At 46.0% G+C, this 27981-nt stretch overlaps 2 protein-coding genes across 13 annotated transcripts in view; one reads left to right on the plus strand and one right to left on the minus strand.

Moving 5' to 3' along the window:
- Positions 1-15930, minus strand: part of TRIP13 (thyroid hormone receptor interactor 13) — a 33456-nt gene extending 17526 nt beyond the window's left edge. Inside the window, exons 1-4 of one of the 6 annotated variants that reach the window (XM_069958591.1) lie at positions 15869-15930; positions 3715-3822; positions 2420-2585; positions 1089-1218 (exon numbers count right to left, since the gene is read on the minus strand). In XM_069958591.1, coding sequence (XP_069814692.1) covers positions 1089-1218; positions 2420-2585; positions 3715-3806 — 388 coding nt within the window. In that variant the 5' untranslated portion in view covers positions 3807-3822; positions 15869-15930. The other 5 variants (XM_069958590.1, XM_069958589.1, XM_069958595.1 and 2 more) reach the window with 5 other exon arrangements.
- A 12-nt stretch (positions 15931-15942) lies between these two features.
- Positions 15943-27981, plus strand: part of BRD9 (bromodomain containing 9) — a 38104-nt gene continuing 26065 nt past the window's right edge. For 4 of the 7 annotated variants that reach the window (XM_069958585.1, XM_069958586.1, XM_069958587.1 and 1 more), the window contains exons 1-2: positions 15945-16154; positions 21389-21612. In XM_069958585.1, coding sequence (XP_069814686.1) covers positions 16070-16154; positions 21389-21612 — 309 coding nt within the window. In that variant the 5' untranslated portion in view covers positions 15945-16069. Of the gene's footprint in view, positions 16155-21388; positions 21613-27981 lie in introns of all 7 variants that reach the window. The other 3 variants (XR_011361726.1, XM_069958583.1, XM_069958584.1) reach the window with 1 other exon arrangement.

Below are 27981 nucleotides of genomic sequence, written 5' to 3' on the forward strand. Positions count from 1 at the left end.
GGCTGGAGGACACCGGGGAGCCTGAACTGGTAAGTAATAGATAGAGATGAGTAAATTACAGTACAGTACAGTAATAACGAAGCAAAGAGCTTTGTTATCTAAGAAATCTGCTCAACAGCCTGCTGCCTTTTAACTCACTATCACTCTGTGCTGCTCCTAACAAAAAACACACACAAGATAGTGACCAAACTTTGCAACTAACATAAAGTACAATATGTCACAAAAAAAGTCTCAGAATTACTAGCATAACTTAAAGCATCATTAAGGCCCAAACTAGCGGCAGCATGAAGGGGTTAATTAGCACAGGTTGGCAAAATAAACGCCCAAAAGACCAGACTAAATTGGTACTATATAGGCCCATACACACAGAGCAAAAGAGGCAGAATTTCAAGCATATGCTGCTTGAAATTCTGCCTGTCCCCCTGATTCAATGAGATTTCTCCTGCTCCCCCGCTCTCTGTCCAAAGAATTGATATGTATTGATTTAGAAGTTAATTCTAGTGGCAGTGTCTCTTTTATGAAATCTACGTGTCTCTTTGGTGATGTGCAGACACAATACACAGAGCGACAATAAGACGAGTAATATGGAGAACGATCAGCCAAAAAAACAATCATTAGCTGATTGTTTCTTTAGGGCTGGACATAAAATCATAGGGCGTCGGGCACGCATCACTACATGTTATAGCAATGCGTGGCCGACTGCTGATTATTATAGTATAAAATAATAAAGTAATAACTCACCTTACCACATTACCAGGTGTCCTTGAAGGCCTTCCTGGTGTCCGCAGCACTGTTTTCTCTGCAGTGATAGGCCACTCAGCCAATCAGTGGCTTTGACAGGCCGCGGCCTGTCATTGCAGAGAAGGCAGAGCTGCAGATAACGGGGAAGGCCCGAGAACACCTGGGAAAGTGGTAAGGTGAGTTATTACTTCATTATTTTACACTAAAGAGAAGGGCTGCATGGAACTCACTAATGATGTCTGTGCAGCCCTACCTGCACGATGGTTGGCCCGTCTAATTGTTCTGTAAATGTTTACAGTTTATGATCGGGCTGTCTAATAGGACCCTAAAGAAAAATAAATTCATACCAGCAGGAAGAATCCAGTGATTAGATGCCACAATCTCCTCATTCTCTTCTTCCAGATTCTCTGCACTTGGCCCTTCTTCATTCAGTTGAAATACATGAATACATAAATTGCACTTTCCAAGGTCAATAGGCTTAAAGACAAATAAAGTCAGGCATAACAACAGTAACTGCACAGGAAAAAAACGAAATCTCTGCAGTAAAACATGCACACACGCAAAAATCATATTTGAAGAACACAAAACCCCTAAATTAGAAAAAAAACTTTATGCTCAATGGTCCAAATTTATCCAGCTTTTCTCAAATTGCTTTGATAAAAGGAAAGGTTTATTCTTGGCCAATGTATGAACATAATTATCATAACCACCACCACGTAAAGCATGGCTCATTGCTGCTTGTAAGAAAAACAAAAAGGTGATACTATTTCTGCAAATAAACAAAACCTGTTATAAGCCTTATACTGCTCAAACATGTCTATACATATTAATGTTTCTTGTTTGTAAAAATATAGCCACATCTGTGATCCTCCTTACATACTGTTTCTAGCTAAGGGCTGCATTACACGGCCTGACCACTTTAATAAACAAGCACCAACCTGCTAGATCGGCGTTCGTTTACTGAGCCCATTAAACAACCCGATTATCATGCAGCAAGGGCTTCACAGACATCATTGGCAATGTCAGTGCAGCCCTTGCTGTCTATAGTAAATATTTAATAAACTGTATCTATCACCTCTCCACGTTCTCCGGTGTCTTCCTGGGTTCTCCCCGCAGCCGTCGGTACAACTTCAGAGCCAATCTATGAAGTGTCAGGCTGCTCAGTCAATCACTGGCTGCGGCGGTCACGCCCTGGCCAGTGATTGGCTGAGCAGCCCATCACTTCAGAGAGCCGCTCTGAAGTTGTACCGGCGGCTACAGGAAGTGAGGAGAACCCAGGAAGACACTGGAGAGGAGAGCGTAGAGAGGTGACATATACAGTTTATTATTTTCTTTACAGATTCATCATGACAACAGACAAAGCTATACACTACTGAACTGACACAGTTGTAGGGCTTTACCTGTTTTGGAGCTCACGGTATCATAACGAATTATGAAAGTTTTTGCAAACAATCCTGCACTGATCCTGCTGGACCATTAATTGCCACAATTCTGTAATATGTGTTTTGGCTGGCAACAAGTTCTTTTCAACTTGTTTCCATTAGGCTATGTTCATACACAGTTAAAGCTTACGTATTTTGGTGTTTTACATGTGTGAACATAGCCTGTTTGTTAAGTTTTACTACCCTACAACTTATTTTTTTGTTAGCAACAAGAAGAACACTCAGAAATGTCTTACCTTTCTGTCCTTTAGCTTTAGCTCTGTATCTACAACAGCCACAGAGTTCACATTTTTCACCAAAAATGAGTCATCAAATTCTGTCCAGGTGTAATCTCCAAAGACAATGCAGTGTCTGTTTAATAACTGCATCACATGAGTGGTTACATCTTCAGTTTTTGCAGTGCTGAAATATGAAAGCATAGAACTATTACATAAATTATCACAGCAACCAAGAGGGCTACTACAAGTAACAAAAGAAAATACAGTATCACATAGGTAAACTGCCTAAATAATATAGACAATACAGGAAGGAAATGTCTCTGTCCAGTATGCCTGGGAGAGATGAAAACTATGAAAATTAAAAGCTACAACTGTTAAAGGGGTATTCCAAAAATAGAAAAACATATAAATACAGCCTAGAGCTTTAATAAAAAAAACAAAATAAAGCATGGTCCCCATACCTGGTCTAACGCTAGCACTCTTTGTTTACTTACGCTGATGACATTCTGAGTTAAGGGTGCATGCACACTGAGGAAAATAGGTGAAAATCCCAAACAGAATCCCTGACGCAGACTCTGCAGTGTCTCAGTGTTAAGTATAGGGCGCCTTTGCTCTTCGCTGAAATAATTAACATGTCAATTTTTTCAGTTGAGAACTGCAGAGAGTGAAGGCGCCCTAAACATTGAGACACTGAGGCAGGCGGAATTCTAAGCGGAGTCCGCGGCGGGGATTCCGCCTATTTTTCTCAGTGTGCACGCACCCTCAGGCTGGGTTCAAACTATGTATATTTGAGGCTGTATTTGGTCCTCATGTCAGGTCCTTATAGCAACCAAAACCAGGAGTGGATTGAAAACACAGAAAGGATCTGTTCACACAATGTTGAAATTGAGTGGATTGCCGCCATATAACAGTAAATAACTTCCATTATTTCAATACCACAGCCGTTGTTTTAAAATAACAGCAAATATTTGCCATTAAATGACGGCCATCTACTCAATTACAACATTATGTGAACAGAGCCTTTCTGTGTTTTCAATCCACTCCTTGTTTTGGTTGCTATACAGCCTCAAACATACAGCCTCAAATATACGTAGTGTGAACATAGCCTCAAGCTGTAGAAGTAGTAGTAAACAGAGAGCAGACAAGAGCACTGGTGCTAGATTGGGCGAGGTGAGTATGCATTGTTTTGCTACATTTTAGCCCTAGCAGACTGTAATGAGCCTTTCAACCAAATCAGAATAGCATTTAAAAAAATAAAATAACACTTTGACAGCCATGTTGAACATGTTAAAGTCCCCCTTAAGAATACAAACCTGTTGGATTTTTGATGTACTTCTACATGTACTTGAAGCGAATCAACTAAATTTGGAAGGGCTTGTTTTAGATCCCCCGCTGCTTCATCCATCTTTCTTTTGTAGATTCTGATTAAATGGGTAAAATAATAGAAACTTTTTGAAAAATTATATTCTAAGTGGCTCTTTCACGAACAGTCTATTATACTAAATTTAAAACTATCTGCACAGTTTTTCAATGGGAAAGTTTACACGCACATTTGCTACACAAATTATTTGGATATTAGAGCAAAACTAGCACTGATTTCTGTGCCAAAAACCATGCAGAGTCACTTTAAATGCCCCACTCCCATTAAAGGAGAAGTCCGGCCAAAATAATTTTTTTATATGTTATTACTTATGGAAAGTTATACAATTTTCTAATGTACATTAATTATGGGAAATGCTCATATAGGGCTATTTCCCTTAATTTAGTGTATCAGGAAGTGTTAGAATTATCTCTGAAGCAGTGACGTCACGACGAAAGGTGTGTCCAGCAGGGGGCGCTCTCTATATAGAAGTCAATGAGTACCATTGACTTCTATATATAGTGTATGTAATGTAATGACTTCTAATTACAGTGTATGTAATGTAATGTTATGCACTGTACTTTTGTGACTTCATGAATACATTTATGGAATACTTTGGGGAGCAAGTGTCCTTGCTCCCCAAAGTATCCCATAAATGTATTCAATGAATACATTTGCTGGGCACCGAGCAGGGAGGGAGAGAGGTGCCATCTACCTCCCCCCTCCCTGCTCGGTGCTGGGAACATATACAAAGTACTACTCCCCCATTATCTGCAGATAATGGGGGAGTAGTACCTGTGCTATCCCTATCACCGCTCGCTCCGCCGCCGCCGCTCACACAGGGGCTGCTTTTCATGCCCCCCGCCGCTCCCCCTCCTCCTCCCGGATTCAAACTTACTATCGCGCCGCTGATTCCCCGCCGCCCGCGCCGCTCCTCACTATCCGGCCGGCCGCTGACTCCCGCCCGCCCGTTCCTCACACTATCTGGCCGCCGCTCTCTGCTCTTGCATGCCGGCCGCGTCAGCCCGCCCCCACCCCGGCCGGGAGCACGGCGCTTCCTGGTGTCCCCGGCAGGGGTGGGGGCGGGCAGACGCGGCCGGCATGCAAGAGCAGAGAGCAGCGGCCAGATAGTGTGAGGAACGGGGCGTGCGGACGGGAGTCAGTGGGTGGATAGTGAGGAGCGCCGCGGGCGGCGGGGAATCAGCGGCGCGATAGTAAGTTTGATGCCAGGAGGAGGACGGGGAGCGGCGGGGGGCATGAAAAGCAGCCCCTGTGTGAGCGGCGGTGGGGGCGGCGTGGGCGTTGATAGGGATAGCACAGGTACTACTCCCCCATTATCTGCAGATAATGGGGGAGAAGTACTTTGTATATGTTCCCAGCACCGAGCAGGGAGGGGGGAGGTAGATGGCACCTCTCTCCCTCCCTGCTCGGTGCCCAGCAAATGTATTTATTGAATACATTTATGGGATACTTTGGGGAGCAAGGACACTTGCCTCAAAGTATTCCATAAATGTATTCATGAAGTTACAAAAGTACAGTGCATAACATTACATTACATACACTGTAATTCCCATGGAGTGTCCAGCAGGGGCGCACTATATATAGAAGTCAATGGTACTCATTGACTTCTATACAGAGAGCGCCCCCTGCTGGACACACCTTTCGTCGTGACGTCACTGCTTCAGAGATAATTCTAACACTTCCTGATACACTAAATTAAGGGAAATAGCAGTATATGAGCATTTCCCATAATTAATGTACATTAGAAAATTGTATAACTTTCCATAAGTAATAACAAATAAAAAAAATAATTTTGGCCGGACTTCTCCTTTAACTGCAATAGGAGACAGGGAACAGCACAAGAAAGTCACAAATGTGGCCATAAATCTGTGTATTCACCTTTGCGCACAAGCAACTAAGTAGTCTTCATTAAAACTGTTCCTAGTATTTTCTTGCTGTAGAACCTGTATACCACCTTTACGTAGCTTACTTTGTTTTCATGATCTATGTCAGAAGCAGAAGTAAACTGTTTCTGGCTGCTTTTAACTCAGGACTAAGGGCCTGTCCACACAGAGTAATTAGTACAGAATTTCAAGTGGAACTCGCGATGCGGATTCCACTTGAAGTTCCGGAAACATTGCTCTGTGTGAACAGGCCCTTCACAGGCTGCATTCACGCGTTCTCTCGGTGTAAGATCCCAGCATGATATTGACACATCATGCCATGCAGGGAAACAGTAGAAAACTGTCAGTGCTCGCTTGCTCCTCTTTCCTTGCTCGCTTCCCGCGCTATTACACACGGCAGCAGCAAGCAGGTGAGTACAGCGGGGGCTGCGGGAAGCTGGGGGGGCTAGATCGTACGGGCAGCACAGAGAGGACAGTGGCGATCTGCTGCCGTTGCTCCTATTCCAGGGAGTGATGGCAGCATATCGCTGCTATCATAGTTTTTGTCTTTTAACATGTTGAAAGACAAACGTCAGCAAAGATCAGCTGATAATCGTTTTGTGTAATAGGCTCTTGACGCTCTCTTTGGCAGCTAGATCAGGGATCACATTACAAGTAGGGATGGTCCGAAACTGCCGAGGTTCGGGTTCGTATGAACCCGAACGCTCGGCATCAGATTCCCGCTGTCTGCCCGCTCCGTGCAGCGGGTGGATACAGCGGGAGGACCGCCTGGAAAACTGGGATACAGCCTATGGCTATGGCTGTATCCCAGTTTTCCAGCCGGTCCTCCCACTGTATCCACCCTCTCCACGGAGAGGGCAGACAGCAGGAATCATTGCCGAGAGTTCGGGTTTGTACGAACCCGAACCGAACTCGGTTTGGACCATCCCTAATTACAAGCAATAAAACTCTATGGAGGGGGGGTGGGGGGTGGAGGGAGATGGGAACAAATGCTGCAGTGAGAGAAAGACAGACAGCTAAAAGACAGCTCTTTAGGTAAGAAATCACACCCCAGATTTGAGGAGTTGGTGTAGTAGCTAGTTTTTGCTGGGGGTCGCAAAAAAACAAAAAAAGGACCAACTCCGACAGCTTTAGGGTACAAACCCACTTGCCGGCTCTGCAGAGAATTTCTCACTACAAATTTGCAGCGAGAGTCGCTGCGGATCCAGGCCCTGTTTACTCAATGGCAGCCAAACTCGCCACAGGGACCTACATCCCTGCTGCGAGTTTGTCTGCCATTGAGTAAACAGGGCTGGGATCCGCAGCGAGTCTCGCTGCAAATTGGCAGTGAGAAACACGCTGCGGATCCAGCAAGTGGGTTTATACCCTTAAAGTGTCACTGTCGTTAAATTGTTTTTTGCAGAAATCAATAGTACAGGCGATTTTAAGAAACTTTGTAAGTGGGTTTATTGGGCAAATAGGCCATTATCTGCATTTAAAAAGCCTTTTCCCAGGTCCCCCCCTCCTCTCCTTTCTGTCATCCACTGCTCATTATTAGCAAATCTCGATTCTTCAGTCGGATTCTGTCTGTGCTATGGAGGGGGAGGAGGGAGATTAGTCAGCAGCAGAGAACAAAGGATTACACAGCAGGGAGCTGCTGAAAGCCTCTATTCAGAGGTCAGAGAGGTCATTGCTGACATCAGAGGAGATAGCCCGGTGATATAGCTGTAAATTAACTCTTTGTTGTCCTGTTTCGGTGCCTCACCTCCCTCCACCCCTCTCCTCTTCATAGAAAACAATGAAGACAGGGGGGAGAGCTTCAAACTGCTTTTTCATGATTAAAATAATAATTTGTATATTGACTAATAAACCCAAATACAAAGTTTCTTAAAATCGCCTGTACTATTCATTTGAGTACTATTGATAATTGAGTTTTTATCTGGAGTTTATAAATATTTCTCATTAATATAGTTTATATTCTATCAATCTGAGCCCCTTATTTATAACAACCAGAAAAACCCTTTCTCACATACATTTATGGTGCGTTTACACAGACAGTTTTATCTGACAGATCTTTGAAGCCAAAACCTGAAACAGACTCTAAAAAGGGATCAGGTCATAAAGGAAAGACTGGGATCTATCCTCTTTTTAAATCCAATCCTGGCTTTAGCTTCCAAAATCTGTCAGATAAATCTTTCTGTGTAAACGCACCCTTAGGGTATAAACCCACACACCGTATATGCAGCGTATTTGCTGCTGCGATACGCAGCAAACTCGCAGCAAACTCGCAGCAAACTCGCAGCAAACTCGCAGCAGATTAGATCTAAATAACTGAACACAGCATCAAATCTGTACCAACAAATCCTCTGCGTTTTTGTTGCATATCTGCTGCGTATATGGTGTGTGGGTTTATACCCTTAGGTTACAAACCCACTTGCCGGATCTGCAGCGAGTCTCCTTGCTGCGTTTTTGCAGCGAGACTCGCTGCAGATCCTGGCCCTATACTTTCAATAGCAGAGAAACTCGCAGCAGGGATGTACATCCCTGCTGCGATTTTGCCTGCAGACCGCCCCATTAACCCCCCGGCCGCCGGACATTATACATTACCGGGTCCCCGTTCCTGCTTGCTTCGGGGCTCCCGATGTCTTCACGGCCCGCCCGGCCAATCAGTGCGCTGCGGCGGGGCAGCGCACTGATTGCCCGGGCGGAACGTGCCGGGAGCCGCCGAAGCAAGCAGGAGCGGGGACCTGGTAATGTATATCTTGCCCGCCCCCCTGCAGCCCCAATCGCCCCGCAGCCCCCGGCCGCACGATCGCCCCCAGCCCCGCAGCCCCCGGCCGCACGATCGCCCGCAGCTCTGCAGCCCCCGGCCGCATGATCGCCCGCAGCCCCCGGCTGCACGATCGCCCGCTGGGGGCGATCGTGCGGCCGGGGGCTGCGATGCTGGGGGCGATCGTGAGGTCGGGGGCTGCAGGGCTGGGGGCGATTGTGCGGCCGGGGGCTGCGGGCGATCGTGCGGCCGGGGGCGATATACATTACCAGGTCCCCGCTCCTGCTTGCTTCAGCGGCTCCCGGCACGTTCCGCCCGGCCAATCAGTGCGCTGCCCCGCCGCAGCGCACTGATTGGCCGGGCGGGCCGTGAAGACACCGGGAGCCCCGAAGCAAGCAGGAACGGGGACCCGGTAATGTATAATGTCCGGTGGCCGGGGGGTTAATGGGGCGGGCTGCAGACAAAATGTACATCCCTGCTGCGAGTTTCTCTGCTATTGAAAGTATAGGGCCAGGATCTGCAGCGAGTCTCGCTGCAAAAACGCAGCAAGGAGACTCGCTGCAGATCCGGCAAGTGGGTTTGTAACCTTATGCTAAGTTTACACGAGGCGATTATTGGCCTGATCGCACGATTAACAATTTTGAAGTAACAATTTTTTTTTTTATAATGATCAGCGTTTAAACGGTACGATATATCGTACGGAAAGATTGTTTTGCGATCGCGCGCCCGCAGCCCGCTCAACCGCAGCCCCGATCGCCACGAGCATACGTTACCTGCTCCGCGTAGCAGGTCTTTAAATCCCCGGCTCCCCTCTTCAGCGCATTGATTGGCTGAAGAGATGAGTCAGGAATTTCAAACGGCTCCTCTTCAGCACTGATTGGCTAAAGAGGAGCCGTTTGAAATTCCTGGCTCCCCTCTTCAGCCAATCAATGCACGGCAGTACTGATTGGCTGAAGAGGAGCCGTTTGAAATTCCCGGCTCCCCTCTTCAGCCAATCAGTGCACTGAAGAGGGGAGCCGGGGATGTGGAAGACCTGCTACGCGGAGAAGGTAAAGTATGGTCGCGGTGGGGGCGATCAGAGCGGCGGCGATTGGAGCGGCAGGGGTGGCGATCAGAGCGGCGGCGGCGATCGAGCCGGCGCAGGGGGCTGCGGATGAGTGGAGGGCTGGGCTGCGAGCGGGGGGCCAGGCGGCGGGTGGCCGGACTATCGCGCGACGACTGTTTACACGGAACGATCGGCGAATTTTTTGCGAACAACGATTTATGAACATGTTAAAAGATCAAAATGAACGATTTCTCGCTCGTTGAGCGATCGTTCACTGTGTTTACACGTACGATTATCGTTCGAATTTGATCGTTATCGTGCAAATTCGCACGATAATCGTTCCTTGTAAACCCAGCCAACCCAGCATTAGTTTCCTTCATATATTAGTTATCTGGTCTCTATTTGGCTGTTCTCTGTTTCTGAGCTGGAAAAGTACATTGTGTGGGGGGAGATCTGTGCTGTTCTCTTCCTGGATGCTGGATGACTTTATATGAGCAGCAGTGTAATATGAAGATATCCTGTGTAATATAGAGGAGAAGGAGAAGACATAAGTAGTGTAGCAGTAACCTCTGTCCTCAGTGTGGTGTTTTCTCTTTGAGAATATTGTGTTTTATTCAGTGTGCTATGGCTGCAGCAGGCTGTGTGTATGTGTGCTCCATGACTGCAGCAGTCTGTGCGCGTGTGTGCGCTATGGCTGCAGCCGGCTGTGGGTGTGTGTGCTATGGCTGCATGTGTTAGAGTGGCAGAAATTAAGGGGTAGTCTGGACTTTAGTGAAAAATTCAGGGGGGACTGGGGGTTGGGATCATAATAAAGAAGTCCTGTTTATCCATTCCTGTGCCCCCACAGTGGAACGTGCTCCCAATCCTGTAATGTCATAGCCCCACTCAGAAATGCCCACTCAACCAATCAGTGAGTGAGGCGGGATACAGCTGCAGTCACTGACCGGCTGAGTGGGTAGTTCCTGTGGAGATGCGATGATTCGGGAGCATGGGCGCTTATAGAGAGCTGATAAATCTGGGCCTATGGCTGACCCCTCTATATCACATCTGGCAGTGTTTCTTTGTGTATGGTGAATATTTAGTTAGAACCATAGAAGATTGTCAGCAGGAAAAGATCACCTGCTCCATCTAGTCTAGTTCTGAATGGTTCGGGACATGGAGGCTAGAGAATGGCTGCATCCACTGCACACACACACACAGGAGAATCCGCTTTATATCTTTGCCTTATTTCCTCAGAAGTAGCCCCAGGATCATGTAGGACATTACACTGAAGATGCTGAGCCAGATCTACTTTACACTAGCGTGTAAAAAAAACTTCCCTGGTGTCAGACTAGCCATTCATGAAGGAGATAGGGTTTGGAGTCAGAGTCGGTCCTGCGGTCAGAGTCAGCGCAGCGGTTTACCGACTCCACAGCCCTGCTTTATACACAGATAAGACTGTTCACAGCTTTATCATGGCTGCAATGCTGCTTTTTAGGCTGTGCAAAGACACAAAAAAGTGTGGTCTCTCTAATGTGTGTGCAGTGTAAGGGTGCCTTCACACGTACCGTATCGCTGCATATTTATCGCACGAAAGTAGCTGCGTTTTTTGTGGTGTTGAACTTGCCTGCGAAATTCATGTGAAAATCAAAACGCGCATGTAAAAGTCGCACCAAACACACAGTGAGAATACACATACATTGACTTGATAGCAATCAGTATCACTATGGATTTATGTGCAAGAAACTCGCAGCGATAAATGCACAGCAATATGGTACATGTGAAGGCACCTTTAAGGGAGACACTATAGACAATCCTCCCACCAGCTCTGGGAAAAGTGAAAATTACAGATGTAGCTTGAAGAGATATGCAGAAAAATTGTCATTTGTAAGAATTATGGATAGTGCTGCTCCTTATATACACACACAGCAGCTTATACTGAAAAGTCACTTAAAACAACAGGTATGCTTTAAAGGAAAACTCTAGCCAAAGCAAAAAATGTATCGCAGGCGGGGGGTGGGGGAACATAATGAATCAATAATTACCCATCCCCGTGACCCCACAGCGCTACGTCACCAGCTTACCAAGTGGGTTTCAGTTTCTCCCAGGTTCCGTTATTGGCACAACCCGGCGGGAAGGGCGCACTCAACCAGTCAGTGACTGTAGTGGTGAATTCCTGAGCTGGATCATGACGCTCCAGGCCTGGAGCGGTGTGGCAGCACTGTGGGAGCATGGGGACATGTATATTTATTATGTTTTTAAATAGGGGAGTGCACTGCTTGGCTGTCAATGCCAAGACAAGCCCACCTTGGAAGTGGTGACGGGATCATTTAGTGGGGGACCTGAAGACGCCACAGGACACAGGGGGAACGTTGTGAGGTAATAATAACATCTTTAAAGCGATTCTGTACCCACAATCTGACCCCCCCCCAAAAAAAAAAAAAAAAAAAAAAAACAAGTGCCTTCGGATAGCTGCTTTTAATCTAAGATCTGTCCTGGGGTCCGTTCGGCAGGTGATGCAGGTATTGTCCTAAAAAACTACTTTTAAACTTGCAGCCCTGTGCCAAACGGGAGTATCTGTTCCCCAACTTTGCACCACCCCCCCACCCCTCCGTCCCACCCTCATCATCATTAGGAATGCCACTGGAACATTTTCTCCTGTCTGAACATTGCACAGGTGCCTTAACGATCCAGCCGACGTGCTGTCCTTACACAGCTGAGGAATAGGAGTGTCTGGAGCATTCCCAATAATGAGGAGGGCGGGGAGGAGGGACTGAGAGGTTGTGCCAGCCTAATGCATACACAATTTAAGCCCCGACTGTTGGGCACGAGGCTGCCAGTTTAAAAGTTGTTTTTTAGGACAATAACTGCATCAGCTGCCGAACGGACCCCAGGACAGATCTTGGATTAAAAATTAAAAACAGCTATCCGAAGGTTCAAGCGGTTTGAGGTCAGATTGTGGATACAGAGTCGCTTTAATGTTTTCTATATAACTGCAGCAATATATAAAAAGCTTTCTGCTGACGGAGTACCCCTTTAAGGCAAGATTCACAGTTACGTTTATTTGAAGGACCTAAGTGGACAAAAAAATGGCTGCATGTCTCCTGAAATTGTGCAAAATAAACGGACCCTATATGTAAACCAGATAGACTCCATTAAAGTCAAAGGGATCTCTCGGTTGTCTGTCTGAACCAGTTAATTTCCATTGTTTAAAGGACTGTCCAGCCCCTTCCTGTGGCGCCAAGCAGGCTTTCTGACAGAAATGGGAACCCAGCCTAATTCTGGCCATGACAGAAAGGTGTCAGAATACAAAGTACATCACCGCATGCTGCATATGGGGCTGCATAGTAGCACACTGGTCGTCATGCTGACCCAAGTCCACGGCTGAAAGCACCTACAGGGGGCATGTAAGCATCAGAACTGGACCATGGAAAATGGAATATTGTGGTGTGATCCGATAAACCATGTTCTCCAGGCTGCCCAACAGAAAGAAGGCGAATACTACACAATAGTAGGCAGTTGGCTTTAATGTTATGGCTGATGAGTGTAGGTCTTCAATATTCTTCCAAAGATGCTGCATACCATTTGTAAAGCTGTCCACTCACAGAGCAGCCAAAAGCGGACGGTACTCTACGAAATGAGGGTGAAAGGGACCAAAATGCAAAACTAAGCAACTTTGCTACTGCAAAGCATTCGCAAAATTGCTTACTTTTGCATTATGAGTTTTTTTACGTACAGAATCCGCAACAGATTTGATACTGTGTTCAGTTATTTAGCTACATTGATATCAAATCGGCTGCAGATCTGTACCATCAAATCTGCTGTGGATCCTGTACGCACCATTAATGGGACACTTTCAGCAGGTTCACACATGTGAGCCTGCCGTTATGTTGGTATAGAGCTAATATTGAGATTGTAATGTTACCTTTAGTTTTGCTTATGTATAAGGCTGCATTCACACATTCTGTGTTCTGCAGAACACGGAACGTGTAAATGCAGCCTTATTTTGTAGATATTATAAACACTTAGGGCCAGTTCACACGGAGTAAAACTGGCGGAATTCCACTTGCATTTTTTCTCCTACAGACCCACATGAACACTCACTTTTGCAGCACCAATTGTACTTTGCAATGACAGACTTAATTTTTCCATAACATATGCTGCAAAACCGGAAAACATTTTTTTTTTTTTTTTTAAAATAAGTAAATAAACTTCCGGTTGTGCGTTTGCCCTATGGTAAAACTGACATTTAATATATGTTCCTCAAGTCAGTGCGATTACAACAATATGCAACCTATTTTATTTGACGGCTTTTGAAAAAAAACAAAAAAAAAAAAAAATGTTCCTAAAAGTGTTCTGAACCGCCGCGATCTCGAGCCTGCTAATCAGAGGCAACTGTCAAAGTTGACAGCTGCCTCCGATTACCAGCTGCAGCACTTCCCTGGTGTCTAGTGGGGGAGATCAACGTCCCAGAGGAGCCATCGCTGTACCTGCTGCCAGCTGGGGTCCGCTCCGAGATGGCGCCGACCCCGACTCGGCACTCATTTGTTTTCGGCTGCAGCAGCCGAAAGCAAACGAGTGCCGATCTCATTGATTTTTGCTGTATAACTATACAGCAAACATCTCAATGAGAGATCAAAGTATATATACTAGAAGTCCCCCAGGGGGGCTTCTAGTACATGTGTAAAAATAAATAAATAAATTTTTATAAGTAAAAAGCCCCCTCCCCTAATAAAAGTTTGAATCACCCCCCTTTTCCCAGGTTTTAAATAAAAGTAAATAAATAAAATAAATAAACATGTTTGCTATCGCCGCGTGCGTAATCGCCTGAACTATTAATCACATTCCTGATCTCGTACGGTAAAAAGTGCAAAATTGTGCATTTTTGGTCGCATGAAATCCAGAAAAAATGTAATAAAAAGTGATCAAAAAGTCGTATATGCGCAGTCAAGGTACCAATAGAAAGTTAACATCATGGCGCAAAAAATGACACCTGACACAGCCCCATAGACCAAAGGATAAAAGCGCTATAACCCTGGGAATGGAGCGATTTTAAGGAACGTATATTAACAATGGTTTGAATTTTTTACAGGCCATCAGATACAATATAAGTTATACTTGTTAAATATCGTTTTAATCGTAACGACTTGAGGAACATGCACAACAAGTCAGTTTAACTTCAGGGCGAATGGTGTAAAAACACATTCCCCCCAAATAAAAGAAATACTTTTTTTTTTTATTTATTTCACTACACTTTGAATTTTTTTCTGGTTTCGCAGTATACTTTATGAAAAAATTCAGTCTGTCATTGCAAAGTACAATTAGTGACGCAAAAAAATAAGGGCTCATGTGGGTTTCTAGGTGGAAAAATGCAAGTACTATGGCCTTTTAAAAACAAGGAGGAAAAAAATTAAAACGCAAAAACGAAAATTGGCCCCGTCCTTAAAGGGTTAATAGAAAACAAGTTTTTCTTACCCGGAGTTCCCCTTTAACTTTTGGGTGGAATACCCCTTTAACTTAAGGGAAACCTAACCTGCTGTTATGTCCCAATAGCAAACTGGGCGCTGAGGATGTACATAGTTTTTTTTTTTTTTTTTTACCTTGCTCCTCGGGGCCATTTTTGTTGAGTTTTCAGTTTCTTCCCTATGTAAACGAGGCAGTTTGGTGCACTGCAGACAGGGCTACCACCCCACCTTTCCTAATGAATATTGGGGCAGTGACGTCACTCTGGTGGTCATTGCTGTAGAGCACCGGATGACTATGTTTAGGAGGTAGGGGCCAGCGGGAGCAGATTGGTAGCCCAGTCTCCATTGCACCAAATGCCTTGTGTGCATAGGGAATATACTACAAACTTAATGAGGATGAAGGTAAGGAGCCTACATCTATCCTCAGCACCCCTTGTGCTATAGGGACATAACAGCAGGTTGGATACATCTAACCTGCTATTAGTCTTTCTTTGAATGTAAGTAACACTAAGTTACCAGTTGACTACATCCAGGCCAGTAGAGGTGGATGGTAGATACTGACAGGTCTCTGACACATAGGGCACTATCATGATGTGAACCAGCAGATATAAGGGGCTCCGTCCGGCTGTGTCATGGTGTATGTCATATTGATGTGCTGTCAGTGTAGTCTCCCGGTCCCCTCTGGCTGTGCACACTACCTGATATGTCTCATCTACCACACAGTACAAGTCCCCCGATTCAGTGGCCGCTGCGGGGTCTGGACAGTGTTGGCTGCTGCTGGTGACGTCAGTCATGTGCCCCCCTCATACATTCCTCACTATGGCTACTCCCTCAGCACATACTTACCGCCATACCACTTCTATACACTACACCCTCCGCTGACATCACCTACCCCACAGTGTTATATGCACATCAGCTGCGGGAGCCGCAGCACAACAGAGACTTGAAAATTAGCCCGCGCTTACCTTTGTCTGTGACAGGAAGCCTGCGTGCGTGTGACGTCAGACGTTGTACGTCTCCTACTAGGCGGCCGCCATTTTGTCAGAGTCTTTTTTTCTCTTCCAGCCAGCCTGAGTCGTGTATGGGCGGGGCTGTGTTTTCTTTCCTTATCCGGGCCGGGGATGTGTTGTGTTTTGTGACGCTGAAGCTGTGTACTGGGGACGATAATGGGGAAGAAGCATAAGAAGCACAGGTCTGAGTGGAGGTCGTATGACGCTGGGGACCTGGGCTCTCCCCCAGACCAGTCTCAGTGTGAGTATCTTGCACCGAGCAGTCACCATGGCGGCTCTGTCCTGACCGGTAACGCTTATCCTTTATTTAATGATTGGGATGAAGTCACTGGTGACAGTAAATAGTCAGTCATTACTTATACTGGACTGGGACTCCTCGGAGCAAAGCGCATGCGCAGCACCCTTTTTGTTTTTTAAGCCAACCGGGATTTTATAAGGCGGGGCTTATTGTGGGCGTGGTTTATTTGGTGGGTGGAGTTTGGCAAAAATGTAAAAACATCTATGTAGTATATGTAAACATGTACAGTATTGGTACTTGGATATCAGGTCTGTGCAGTTAAATTAGGGTTCAGTAACAGACACGGGCTTAACATAGTCCATTAAAATGAATGGATAAGAAGTGTGTGTGTGGGGTGGGAGGCTTGATGCTTTTAAAGGGGTTCTCCAGCAAAGATCGTTTTCTTTCAAATAAACAGGTTTTAGAAAGTTATAAAGATTTGTAATTTACTTCTATTTAAAAATCTCATGTCTTCCAGTACTTATCAGCTGCTGTATGTCCTGCAGGAAGTGGTCTCTGCTGCCACCTCTGTCTGAGACAGGAACTACCCAGAAGTTTTCTATGGGGATTTGCTGCTGCACTGGACAGTTCCTGCCTCAGACTTATTGGTACACTTACTAATACTATACACAGAACTATTTTACTATAAAGTGGCCAACCCCTTTAACCCCTTGCCTCTGCAGACTGTTTTGGCCTTAATGCCCAGGGCCTATTTTTCAAATCTGACCTGTCTCTCTTTATGTAGTGATAACTCTGCTTTTAACTATTGCACTTATTCTGAGAGAGTTTTTTTTGTGACATATTCCTCTTTATGTCTGTGGTATACTTTGACTGATAATTTGGTTAAAAAAAACCACAAAATTTAAAAATTACATTTCTTTATATTCAAAACTTTTCCTAAGAAAGATAGTCATGCCACATGAACTAAATATTACTGCAACATCTACAACATGTCTGCTTTATGGTGACGTCATTTGGTGAACGTCCTTTTACTTACTTGTTAGGATGTTGGAGGGCTTTGAAATTTTGCAGCGACTTTTCAAATTTTCATGAAAATTTAAATTCTGATTTTTATTAGGGACCAGTTTAGTTCTGAAGTGGAATTGTGGGGCCTGTATGTTAGTTACCCCCATAAATCTTTCCACTGTATAAACTCCATTTTTTTTTCCTCTAACACAGCAAATACGAACTATTTATTCCCCTTATTCCAATGTTTCTAGAAATCCCCCATATGTGGCCGCAGTGCATCACCTGACTTTTGGGGCCTTTTATTTTTTTTATTTCAGTTTTTTTTTTAGCCATTACACCATGTCACATAGGCCTTGTGGTGCCAAAATATTTGTGTAAGACACGTTGACGTTTCAATCGGTCAATGTGACACCCTAATCATTTTTTCTTAAATCTTTTATGAGCTGGTATGAATAAAAAACACAATTTAGCAGCTGTTTTTCACCATTTTTACACAGTGTATGCCATTTACTATACGTTACATATGACTTTATCGTTATTCGTCAGGTCGGTACGATTACAGTTATATCCGTTTTATATAGCTTTTTTTTATAGTTTATGGCATTTATACGATAAAAGCTGTTTGTGTCTTGCATATTGTAAGAGCAGTAATATTTTTATTTTTTTCGCCAATGGAGTTATGTGAGGGCTTTTTTTTTTGTTTTGGCGGCAAAAGCTCACGTTTTTAGCGGTACACCTTTTGGGTACATGTGACGTTTTAATAGCTTTTATCTATATTTTTTTAGGGGGTGGGATTAACAAAAAAATTGTCATTTTGATTAGTTTTTTATTGATTTTTTTTTTGTGGCGGTATTCGAGCAGGATAATTAATGTAACGGGTTAATAGACGGGGTCATTACGGATGTGGCTATACCAAATATATGTATGTCATTTATAGGGGATCATTTATAAAGGGGTATGGGGAATGTGTATATTTATTTATTTGTGTATGTATGTATTTGTGTGTGTGTGTGTGTGTTTTAACTTTTACAGGTGTATATATGATACATTACAGCACATGATCAGTGCTGTAATGTATTATAGAATGAATGAGCTGTCAGAACCTGACAGCTCATTCATACGATCAGGTCCCTGCCTCAGTGCTGATCGTCTTATACCATAGCAGCCCAGACGCAGTGGTTGACGCAGGGTTGGAGGGAGCAGATCTCCCACCAGCTGCCCCATAGACACTGCGGTCCCACAGAGCGCAGTACCTATGGGGTTAACTGCCTGGGCGGGCGCGGCTCCCCTCCGGGCAGAGGCAGCGGGAGGAGGCATATTAGCATAGTGTTGGGTGTAAAACTGTCATGTATAACCTGCTAGCATTAGTACAGTATAGCATTTCTTTAGTGATGTGAATACTGTATATGGATCTCGTTCAGTCAACACCACATGCATTTCATTATATACTTCATCATCCGCTTTTTTGTTCCTGTAATATTGCACCTTGCACTACCAGTGTCCATTTTGCACATCCTATATAATTTAAAGGGAACCCTTCACCATAAAAATGCTACCTAAGCTATGAGCATCATGTTATAGAGCAGAGGGAGCTGAGCAGATTGATATATACATCTATATGGGAAAAGATTCAGTATGACTTGTAAATTATTGATTGAAATCTTTGATATTTCAGTGATTGACACTGTCCACAGGACTCCTTAAAGGTAATTTGTCACCTTAAAGGGAACCTGTCACCCTCTGGCCCCAGGCAGAAATGGACATACCCTGCAATAAAGCTCAATATACTTACCACATCGGTCTTGGTCCCGTCCCAGATCCTGCTGTTGACACTGAGAAATCGCTGAATCTTTTTCTCATGCCCATTATGGTAATGAGCCGAGATGAGTCCAGCGTCCATAGGAATTGACAGATGAGTCCAGCTTATTCATGAGGTCCTCTTCTCGTTGCCGCCCATCTGCGCCTCCTGGAACTTGATTGACGTCTTCAGTCTTCTCACGAATTCCCGCGCAGGCACCGTTGCAAAGGTCTCGTCACTTCTTTCGTGCATGCGCGGTAAACAGTGAAGCTGTGGATTGGCTTCAATTGTGAACTTTGCATGCGCCGAGAACGTCCATCATCGTAAACACAGAGGGCCCCCAGAACTTCATGCTTTGTACACTAGTACAAAACTGAAACTTATCATTAACAATGAAGGTCTACATTTAAAACATAACTTTTAATTCCTTTATTAATAAAATGTGAGAACGTCCGTCACGGCTCCTGCGCGAGATGCAGCGAGAAGAAAGAAAACGAGGAGGAAGAAGACCGGACTTCGGGCCCGGTGTCGCTCATTACCATAATGTGCGCGAGAAGAAGATTCAGTGATTTTTTTTTTTTCCATGTCAACAGCGGGATCCGGGACGGGATCAGGACCGATGTGGTAAGTATATTGAGCTTTATTGCATGGTGTGTCTGTTTCTGCCCGGGGCCACAGGGTGACAGGTTTCCTATAAATGAGAACAGCATAAACTTTTGACAGAAATGCTTAACATATCGGTGTATTACTTACATAATTTAATTCAGCCGTTCTCCTAATATGCAGGACAATGGCCTCTTGACATGCCCCCTCACCTCTTACCCTCTTGCTGTTGGTGTGAGTAATAGCAGCGGCAACAAGCAGAGACTGGGGAGCAAGCGAGCGTTCATATGACAGGTCGGCGGTTGCTTGCTCCTCCTGATCGGTCCGTGTAATAGACAGATAAGACAGTATAAACCTACGGACAGAGTCTCTTAATACAGCAAGCAGCATGGACACTGGGCAGTCTATGGTGTAGAACCACAGGGAGTGATGTAATATTGGTTAAAAACTTCCTATGGAATAATTCTAATTAGTGTTTATCTACACTGTATTCTCTAACAGTGACCTTTGGTCTGGGTTTGATTTACTATCTGGCAGGTCTCTTAGGGAGCGTTCACACCTACAGGATCTGCAGCAGATTTGATGCTGTGTTCAGTTATTTAAATGAAATCTGCTCCAGAAAATCAGCTGCCGATCCTGTAGGTGTGAACGCACCATTAAAAGGTATTCTAAACTAAATCTTAGCTTGCTAAGGATGTAGAATATCAAACTGCAGCATGCATCTTACTTGGTCCAGTGCCCCAGTTGCTGTGTTTATTAGCATTTAGGAGATATGGGGTATAATAATAATTTTGTATACCTATTGATGTTGATGTAACATGCATGGGTTGTCAGCTTTTACAAGCAGGAACGCAGTGTCTAGCTGCATCTCATAGGATATACTAGAGAATCTGCAGACAGACAAGACAGGCATTAATCATTGGAGTGGTATAACTTCCAGATAATAGGTCTGTAGACTTGCCTACTATTTTACTGCTCTCCTGGTGTGTATAATGGCAGTAATAGTTTCTTCAGAAGAATTCTCTGCACAGGGAGACTACTAGAATGGATCTAGATGAGGTCTGAGCTGCCAGGAGGAATCTTATTGGTGATGAATTCCTGTGGTCACACACACACACACACACACACACACACGTCTAAACTGCAAAATTTACCCTTTACACCTGTGTAGATAAGTCCTAATGCAAAAATGGGTGACAGTGTCACTTTAAGGGTAGCTTCACACGTACTGGATCCACGGCGGATTTCACAGCGAGATCCTGGTATAGTGGAGTTCTATGGGGTCACATACCCTCAGCGGAATTTTCATTCTGCTGCAGATATGTGACTCGACCCCTTTAACCCCCCCGCATCCCGCATCCCCAGCCCGGAGCATACATTACCTGCTCAGTGCACGGCAGCACTGATTGGCTGATGGGGAGCCGGGAGCTTCACACAGCCATGGTGCCGAGCAGGTGGCTCCGTGCCGGGGCTGCGGGCGGCGGGATGCGAGGGGTTAAAGGGGCCGGGTCACATATCCGCAGCGGAATGAAAATGGTACACTGAGGCAGGCTGCAGTGTGAACATACCCTAAGGGCTTGTACTTCACTAGTTGTCAAACTGGGGATCACAATACACAGTTAAGGGATTAAGATGCATGGAGTAAGGCCCGTTCCCACTGAGGAAAGGTAGCGGAATTCCGTTGCGGAATTCCGCTACCTTTCCTCAGTGGGAACGGGGCCTAAGCTGGAATGAAACAAAGTACAATTCTAAAATACTGCTGGCAAGTAAGCATTATATGGGCAAAAAAATCTGGAGTGCTTTAATAATTTATATTTTTTAATTTTAGATTATGTGGGTAAACCTTCAGAAAAGCCTTTGAAATTGGTCCTTAAAGTTGGAGGAAGTGAAGTGACTGAACTCTCTGGATCTGGACACGATTCTAGTTACTATGATGATCGTTCAGATCATGAGCAACGTGAGCGTCATAAGGAAAAAAAGAAAAAAAAGAAAAAGAAGTCAGAGAAAGAGAAGGATAAGCATGTAGATGATGAAGAAAGGAGGCGGAGGAAGGTAAGAAAGAAGCTGCATTTTTTAGTATCTGTTTCTTCAGATTGTGTCTACATTGTTCACTGCATTGTGATATCACACACAATAATAGCCAGTGGAGTTACAAATGGCATTGCATGTATGCTTCTCATCACAAACAGGGCTGTGGGTTCGGTAAGCCGCAGCTTTGAATCCTGAATTTTATCAGGACCGACTCCTGCTTCTTCATAAACGGTCGGTCATATACCAGGGGAGTTATTTATCACACTGGCTCAGCAGCTTTTCCCTAATGTCCTACATGATCCTGGGGCGATTTATGAGGGACTAAGGGCCCTATTCCACAGTAACGATAATCGGCCGGATCGGCCCGATTCGGCCGATTATCGTTTGGTGAAATAGAGAGAATGATCACCCGATGATCGTGTCATCGGCTGATCGTTCATTTAGGGCCAGACCTAAAATCATCGTTCCCCCACGTGGCGGGCGACCGATGATGTGACAGGCTGCAGCATCATACATTACCTGTCAGGTCTTCTCCGCGCTGTCTTCATCCCCGAGTCCTGCGCGCTCTATATTCAGAATGGCCGGTCAGCTGACGGAGCGCTCAGCCAATCACAGGCCGGGACCGCCGCGGCCTGTGATTGGCTGAGTTTGGTCGGTCAGCTGATAGAGCGCGCGGGACCCGGGGATGAAGACAGCGCGGAGAAGAAGCCTGGACAGTTAATGTATGATGCTGCTGCAAGGACATCGGAAACAATCTCCCTGCAGCCCTCGCTCAACGATCATCAGGCCGTGGAATAGGCCCAGTAAACGAGCGGCGATCTAGCAGATCACCCCTCGTTTACATCGTTGATCGGGCCCTCCTCGGCCCGTGGAATAGGACCCTAAGGAAAGATATAAAGCAGATTCTCCTGTGTATGCAGTGGATGCAGCTAGTCTCCAGCCTCCATGTCCTGAACTACTCAGAACTAGACTAGATGGAGCAGGTGTTCTTTTCTGCTGACAGCCTTCTATGTTTCTAACTAATATTCACCATACACAAAGAAACACTGCTAACAATGCCAGATGTAATAGAGAGGGGTCACACAGAGTGATAGTGATAGAATATTCCTTTAATTTCTCTCTCTCTCTCTCTCTCACTCTCACACTCACACTCACACCTGTAGCCATAGCACGCACACACACACAGCCTGCTGCAGCCATAGTATTCAGACACACAGCCTGCTGCAGCCATGGCATACACACACAGCCTGCTGCAGCCATAGCATACACACGCACACAGCCTGCTGCAGCCATAGCATATACACACACAGGCTGCTGTAGCCATAGCAAGCACACACACAGCCTGCTGCAGCCATAGTGCACACACACACACTACACACACCAGCCTGCTGCAGCCATAGCAAACACACACACACACACCCGCACAGTCTGCTGCAGCCATGGCAAACACACACAGCCTGCTGCAGCCATAGCATACACACACACACACGCATAGCCTGCTGCAGCCATAGCATACACACACACAGCCTGCTGCAGCCATAGCAAACACACACACAGCCTGCTGCAGCCATAGCAAACACACACACACACACACACAGCCTGCTGCAGCCATAGCATACACACACACACACACACACACACACACAGCCTGCTGCAGCCATAGCATACACACACACACACACACACACAGCCTGCTGCAGCCATAGCATATACACACACACACACACACACACACACACACACACAGCCTGCTGCAGCCATAGCATATACACACACACACACACAGCCTGCTGCAGCCATAGCATATACACACACACACGCACACAGCCTGCTGCAGCCATAGCACACACGCACACAGCCTGCTGCAGCCATAGCACATACACACACAGGCTGCTGTAGCCATAGCAAGCACACACACAGCCTGCTGCAGCCATAGTGCACACACACACCAGCCTGCTGCAGCCATAGCAAACACACACACAGCCTGCTGCAGCCATAGTGCGCACACACACACACTACACACACCAGCCTGCTGCAGCCATAGCAAACACACACACAGCCTGCTACAGCCATAGCATACACACACACACACATGCACAGCCTGCTGCAGCCATAGCAAACACACACACACAGCCTGCTGCAGCCATAGCATACACACACACGCACAGCCTGCTGCAGCCATAGCATACGCACGCACAGCCTGCTGCAGCCATAGCAGACACACACACACAGCCTGCTGCAGCCATAGAATACACACACAGCCGGCTGCAGCCATAGCATACACAAACGTATACTCACCCGCAGCCTGCTGCAGCCATAGCAAACATACATACGTACGTACGTGTACACACACACACACACACACACACACACACACACACACACACACACCTGCAGACATAGAACACTGAATTAAAAACACACAATCTTCTCCCAGAGAGAAAACACTACATTGAGGACAGAGGTTACAGCTGCACTACTTATGTCTCCTCCTCCTCTATGTTACACAGCAGGGGCGTAGCTAATGTCCCTTGGGCCCTGGTGCAAGAGTTCAACTTGGGCCCCCCCTTCCATGACCAAGCGATGCGATAGATAGATAGATAGATATATCAAGACCAATATTACCAATAATACCAGTATATAGGAAGGAAATATCACCATACATATTACCGCCATACTGTATACTGACCAATAATACCAACCAGTATACAACCACAACCATCACCACAATATTGTTACTGACCAAAACCTGTATACTGAATCCAATAATATACTGTACCAGATTACAAGTAACAAATAATCCCACCACATACTGACTAACACTGCCACATACTGACTAATGTCACTGCTGCTAATGAACAACAACCACTGTACACAGATCACTATCACCTCATCCAGTCATAAAGAGGTGGCCCCTGCTCTACACAGGTTCTATACACCAGTGATTTTCAACCTTTTTTGAGCCGCGGCACACTTTATATACTTAAAAAATCCCGTGGCACACCACCAACCAAAATGGCACAAAATGACACTAAAACAGTACATATTATACATATAGTTAATAATACAAATTCTAAATGTATTTATACTCACTCAGTGTGAAACCTGGGCCTGTTTTCTTCTCCCCCCTGTGCTTCTCTCCCCCATGCTTCTCTCCCCCCTGCTTCTCTTCCCCCCCCCCCCTGCTTCTCTCCGCTGTTTCTCTCCCCCATCCCCAGGTTTCTCTCCCCCATGCTTCTCTCCCCGTTTCTCTCCCCCATTGTTTTCTCCTGTTTCTTTCCCTCATCCCCAGGTTTGTCTCCCCCCCCTTCCTCCTCATCTCCTCTGAGATGGTTGCCGCTGCTGTCCGCCTCACCTACTGGACGCCCGTAGAGCCTGGACGTGCTCCTCCAATCAGCGGAGACAGGGAGTGTGGTGCGCTGCGGCGCACCATGCTCCCGGTCTCCGCTGATTGGATAGGAGGAGCACGTCCGGGCGCTACAGGCGGCCAGTAGGTGAGGCGGAAAGCAGCAGCGGGGCGATCTGCAGGGGCACCATAGTTTGGGGAACTTTCCCCGCGGCACACCCGACCATGTGTTGCGGCACACTAGTGTGCCACGGCACACTGGTTGAAAATCACTGCTTTACACCATATACATCACAGTGCAGTTACAGTATATCAGGTGACTCACAGGGGACGTCTTCTCTTATCGAAGTTCTTTCCTTTTTCTCATCTTCTCCATCCGTCCTGGGCTGTTATGAGAACTTCTCAGAGCCACGAATCCACAGAATCTGCCAGACAGACATATTAGTCTCCTCACTCTATCACCATCCTCATCTCTCTACACACTGCAAATCTGTATTGGCCCCTTTACACCCTCATTTAGTGGGTAGACCTGACACTATGTGACCCCCTTACAGTATATGTGCCCCTCTGTGTAGAGAGAGCCCCATGTGCATCTCCTTGTGAGCCCCTCTTAGTGTAGTCCCCCTTATAGATGCCCCCCTCTGTGTAGTGTCCCTTACAGACTGCCCATCTCTTGTATTCCCTTTTATAGATGGCCCCTTTGTGTAGCACCCCTTACAGATGCCCCCTTTGTTGTCCCCCTCTGCCCCTCTTATAGATGCCCCCCTTATGTTGCCTCCCATTATAGGTGGCCCCCTTATGTTGCCCCCCCCCCATAGATGGCCCCTGTGGTGACCCCCTGTGTTTTCCCCTTACACATGCCCCCATATAGATACCCCCTTATAGATGCCCTCCCTGTGCTGTGCCCTTATACATGCCTCCCTTATGTTGCCCCCCATATAGATGTCCCCTTATACATTCCCCTCTTGTCAAGCAGATAAAAAAAAAAAAAAAAAAAAAAAAAAGCTCACCAAACACCTCGTTCCCCCGTCGCAGCTCCCTTCTCTCATTTCTTCTTCTGTGGTCTTTTGTAGTTGGATTGGCCCCCGGACGATGCTCCGCTCCCTGGGGTGTCCCTGGAATTGCCCGGCAGCACACACACCAGAGAGCTGTGTAGGCCGAGGCTGTTACTTCCGGCACGGGGAGTGATGCGCTCCCTGACCCGGAAGTAATTGCCCCAGCGTACACCGCTCCCTGGTGCGTGTGCTGCCGGGAAATCCCGGGGACGCGCCCAGGGAGCGGAGCATCGGCCGGGGGCCTGGGAGAGCAGAGCGGCGGGCCGGCACAGTGGAGGTAGGGAGGGGGGCCGCGGGCCACTGTTACACAGGATATCTTCACATTACACTGCTTCTCATATACAGTCATCCATTATCCAGGAAGAGAACAGCACAGATCACCCCCCCCCCCCCCCCACACACACACACACAATGTACTCTTTTAGCTCAGTGTCCTATTAGAATTTTAATCATAAAATACATTGATTGGCAAAACTTATAAAATTCATATTAAAACTTAAGTGCACAAAGTCTGCATTTCTGTCACTTGCAGTACCTTTTCACATGTTATTGATTGCACCAGGCCTTACTCCTAAAACCCACTGTTATCCAGATACACAGCTGAGGAAGTGTGCAACAGTGCATTCCATTCCCTGACCAGCAGAGCATCTGACTCTTTTGCTTCATCGACTGTAATGAAGAGAGCAAGTTTGATTGACAGCCAAGAAAAGATCAGTGCAGCCTCAAAGTCCTTTATCTTGGGATTGCAATGGGTGTCAAGAGGGAGACCCAGTGTGATCAGTAACTTTTGATATTTTAGATGACAGGTAAAAAGTTATTGCAAATGAAAGTAACTCTTTAAGTGCAATGCATCACAAGAAACTAAAGCTAGAAGAAATAGTCAGTTAATATTATGGATGACTACAACTCCCAGTATGCTTTGACAGCTACACTGGCAACCGTAGAAGGTGACTACACAGGTCTCTCTGCTGCCACCAGCGTTTGTCCTGGGAACTGCAGGGTTGTCCAAGCCCTAGACCCACTTGCCAGCTTTGCTACAGCACTGCCACACGCACAATTCTATTGATACAGAGCAGTCATTTCCCCAAAGTTGTAGTTATTTAAATTTTTTAAAAATTGATACACTCTGGAGAACCCCTTTAACATGTACCTGTTGCTTTTAACATGTACCAAGTGACTTGATATGCTGTCCTGTGTGTGTGTACATGAGAATTAGCACTATAGCTGGCAGTTTTTGTTCTTGTATATGGAAATATTTAGTAGGATCTGCTCTGCAAGTTGTCTTTTAGCTCTCTGTCATATATTTGTGTGTTCTCAGGCACTGGTAATCTGATCACTGAGCTAGCTAAAGGCCATATTACACGGCCCGATCTGCTAGATTGGCACTTGCTTACTGAGTCTATTACACGGCTCAATTATCATGCAGCAAGGGCTGCACGGACATCGTTCGCAATGTCTGTGCAGCCCTTGCCTTTAAGTGTAAAATAATAATAACCTTCGTAAAGCCATGTGAAACGCGCATAGGGTGAGTAGGTAAGGCAGACACAGTTTATATGCAGAGGCAATTCCTGGTATCTATTTGCACGTTGGGCTTCATAGTTCAAGCTTTGTGGGTGGGTGGCAGTATTATTTATATAATAGTGTTGGAAACCATACTTCTTATGGACACAGGTTTCCGTGCAGTACACAGTGGTTTCTCCATTTGTTTTTTCATGTGATTATTGCATTCTTTTTGATCCTGATGGATCCTTAGTTGGCGATGTAAAATAATAAACCTGCCTGTCAACGCTCCCAGTGTTCTCCTAGCTTCTGCCCGCTCCCCAGTGCCACCACTGGAACTTCAAAGCCAGTCTCTGAAGTGACAGGCTGCTCAGCCAATCCCTGGCTACATTGCTGTCCTGTCTAGGCCCCTAGGCCAGTGATTGTCTGAGAGGCATGTCACTTCAGATACTGGCCCTGAAGTTCCAGTGGCAGCTGCGGGCAGAAGCT

Source organism: Dendropsophus ebraccatus, chromosome 2 (assembly GCF_027789765.1).
Source record: "Dendropsophus ebraccatus isolate aDenEbr1 chromosome 2, aDenEbr1.pat, whole genome shotgun sequence".
In the NCBI taxonomy this organism is placed as follows: Eukaryota; Metazoa; Chordata; class Amphibia; order Anura; family Hylidae; genus Dendropsophus; species Dendropsophus ebraccatus.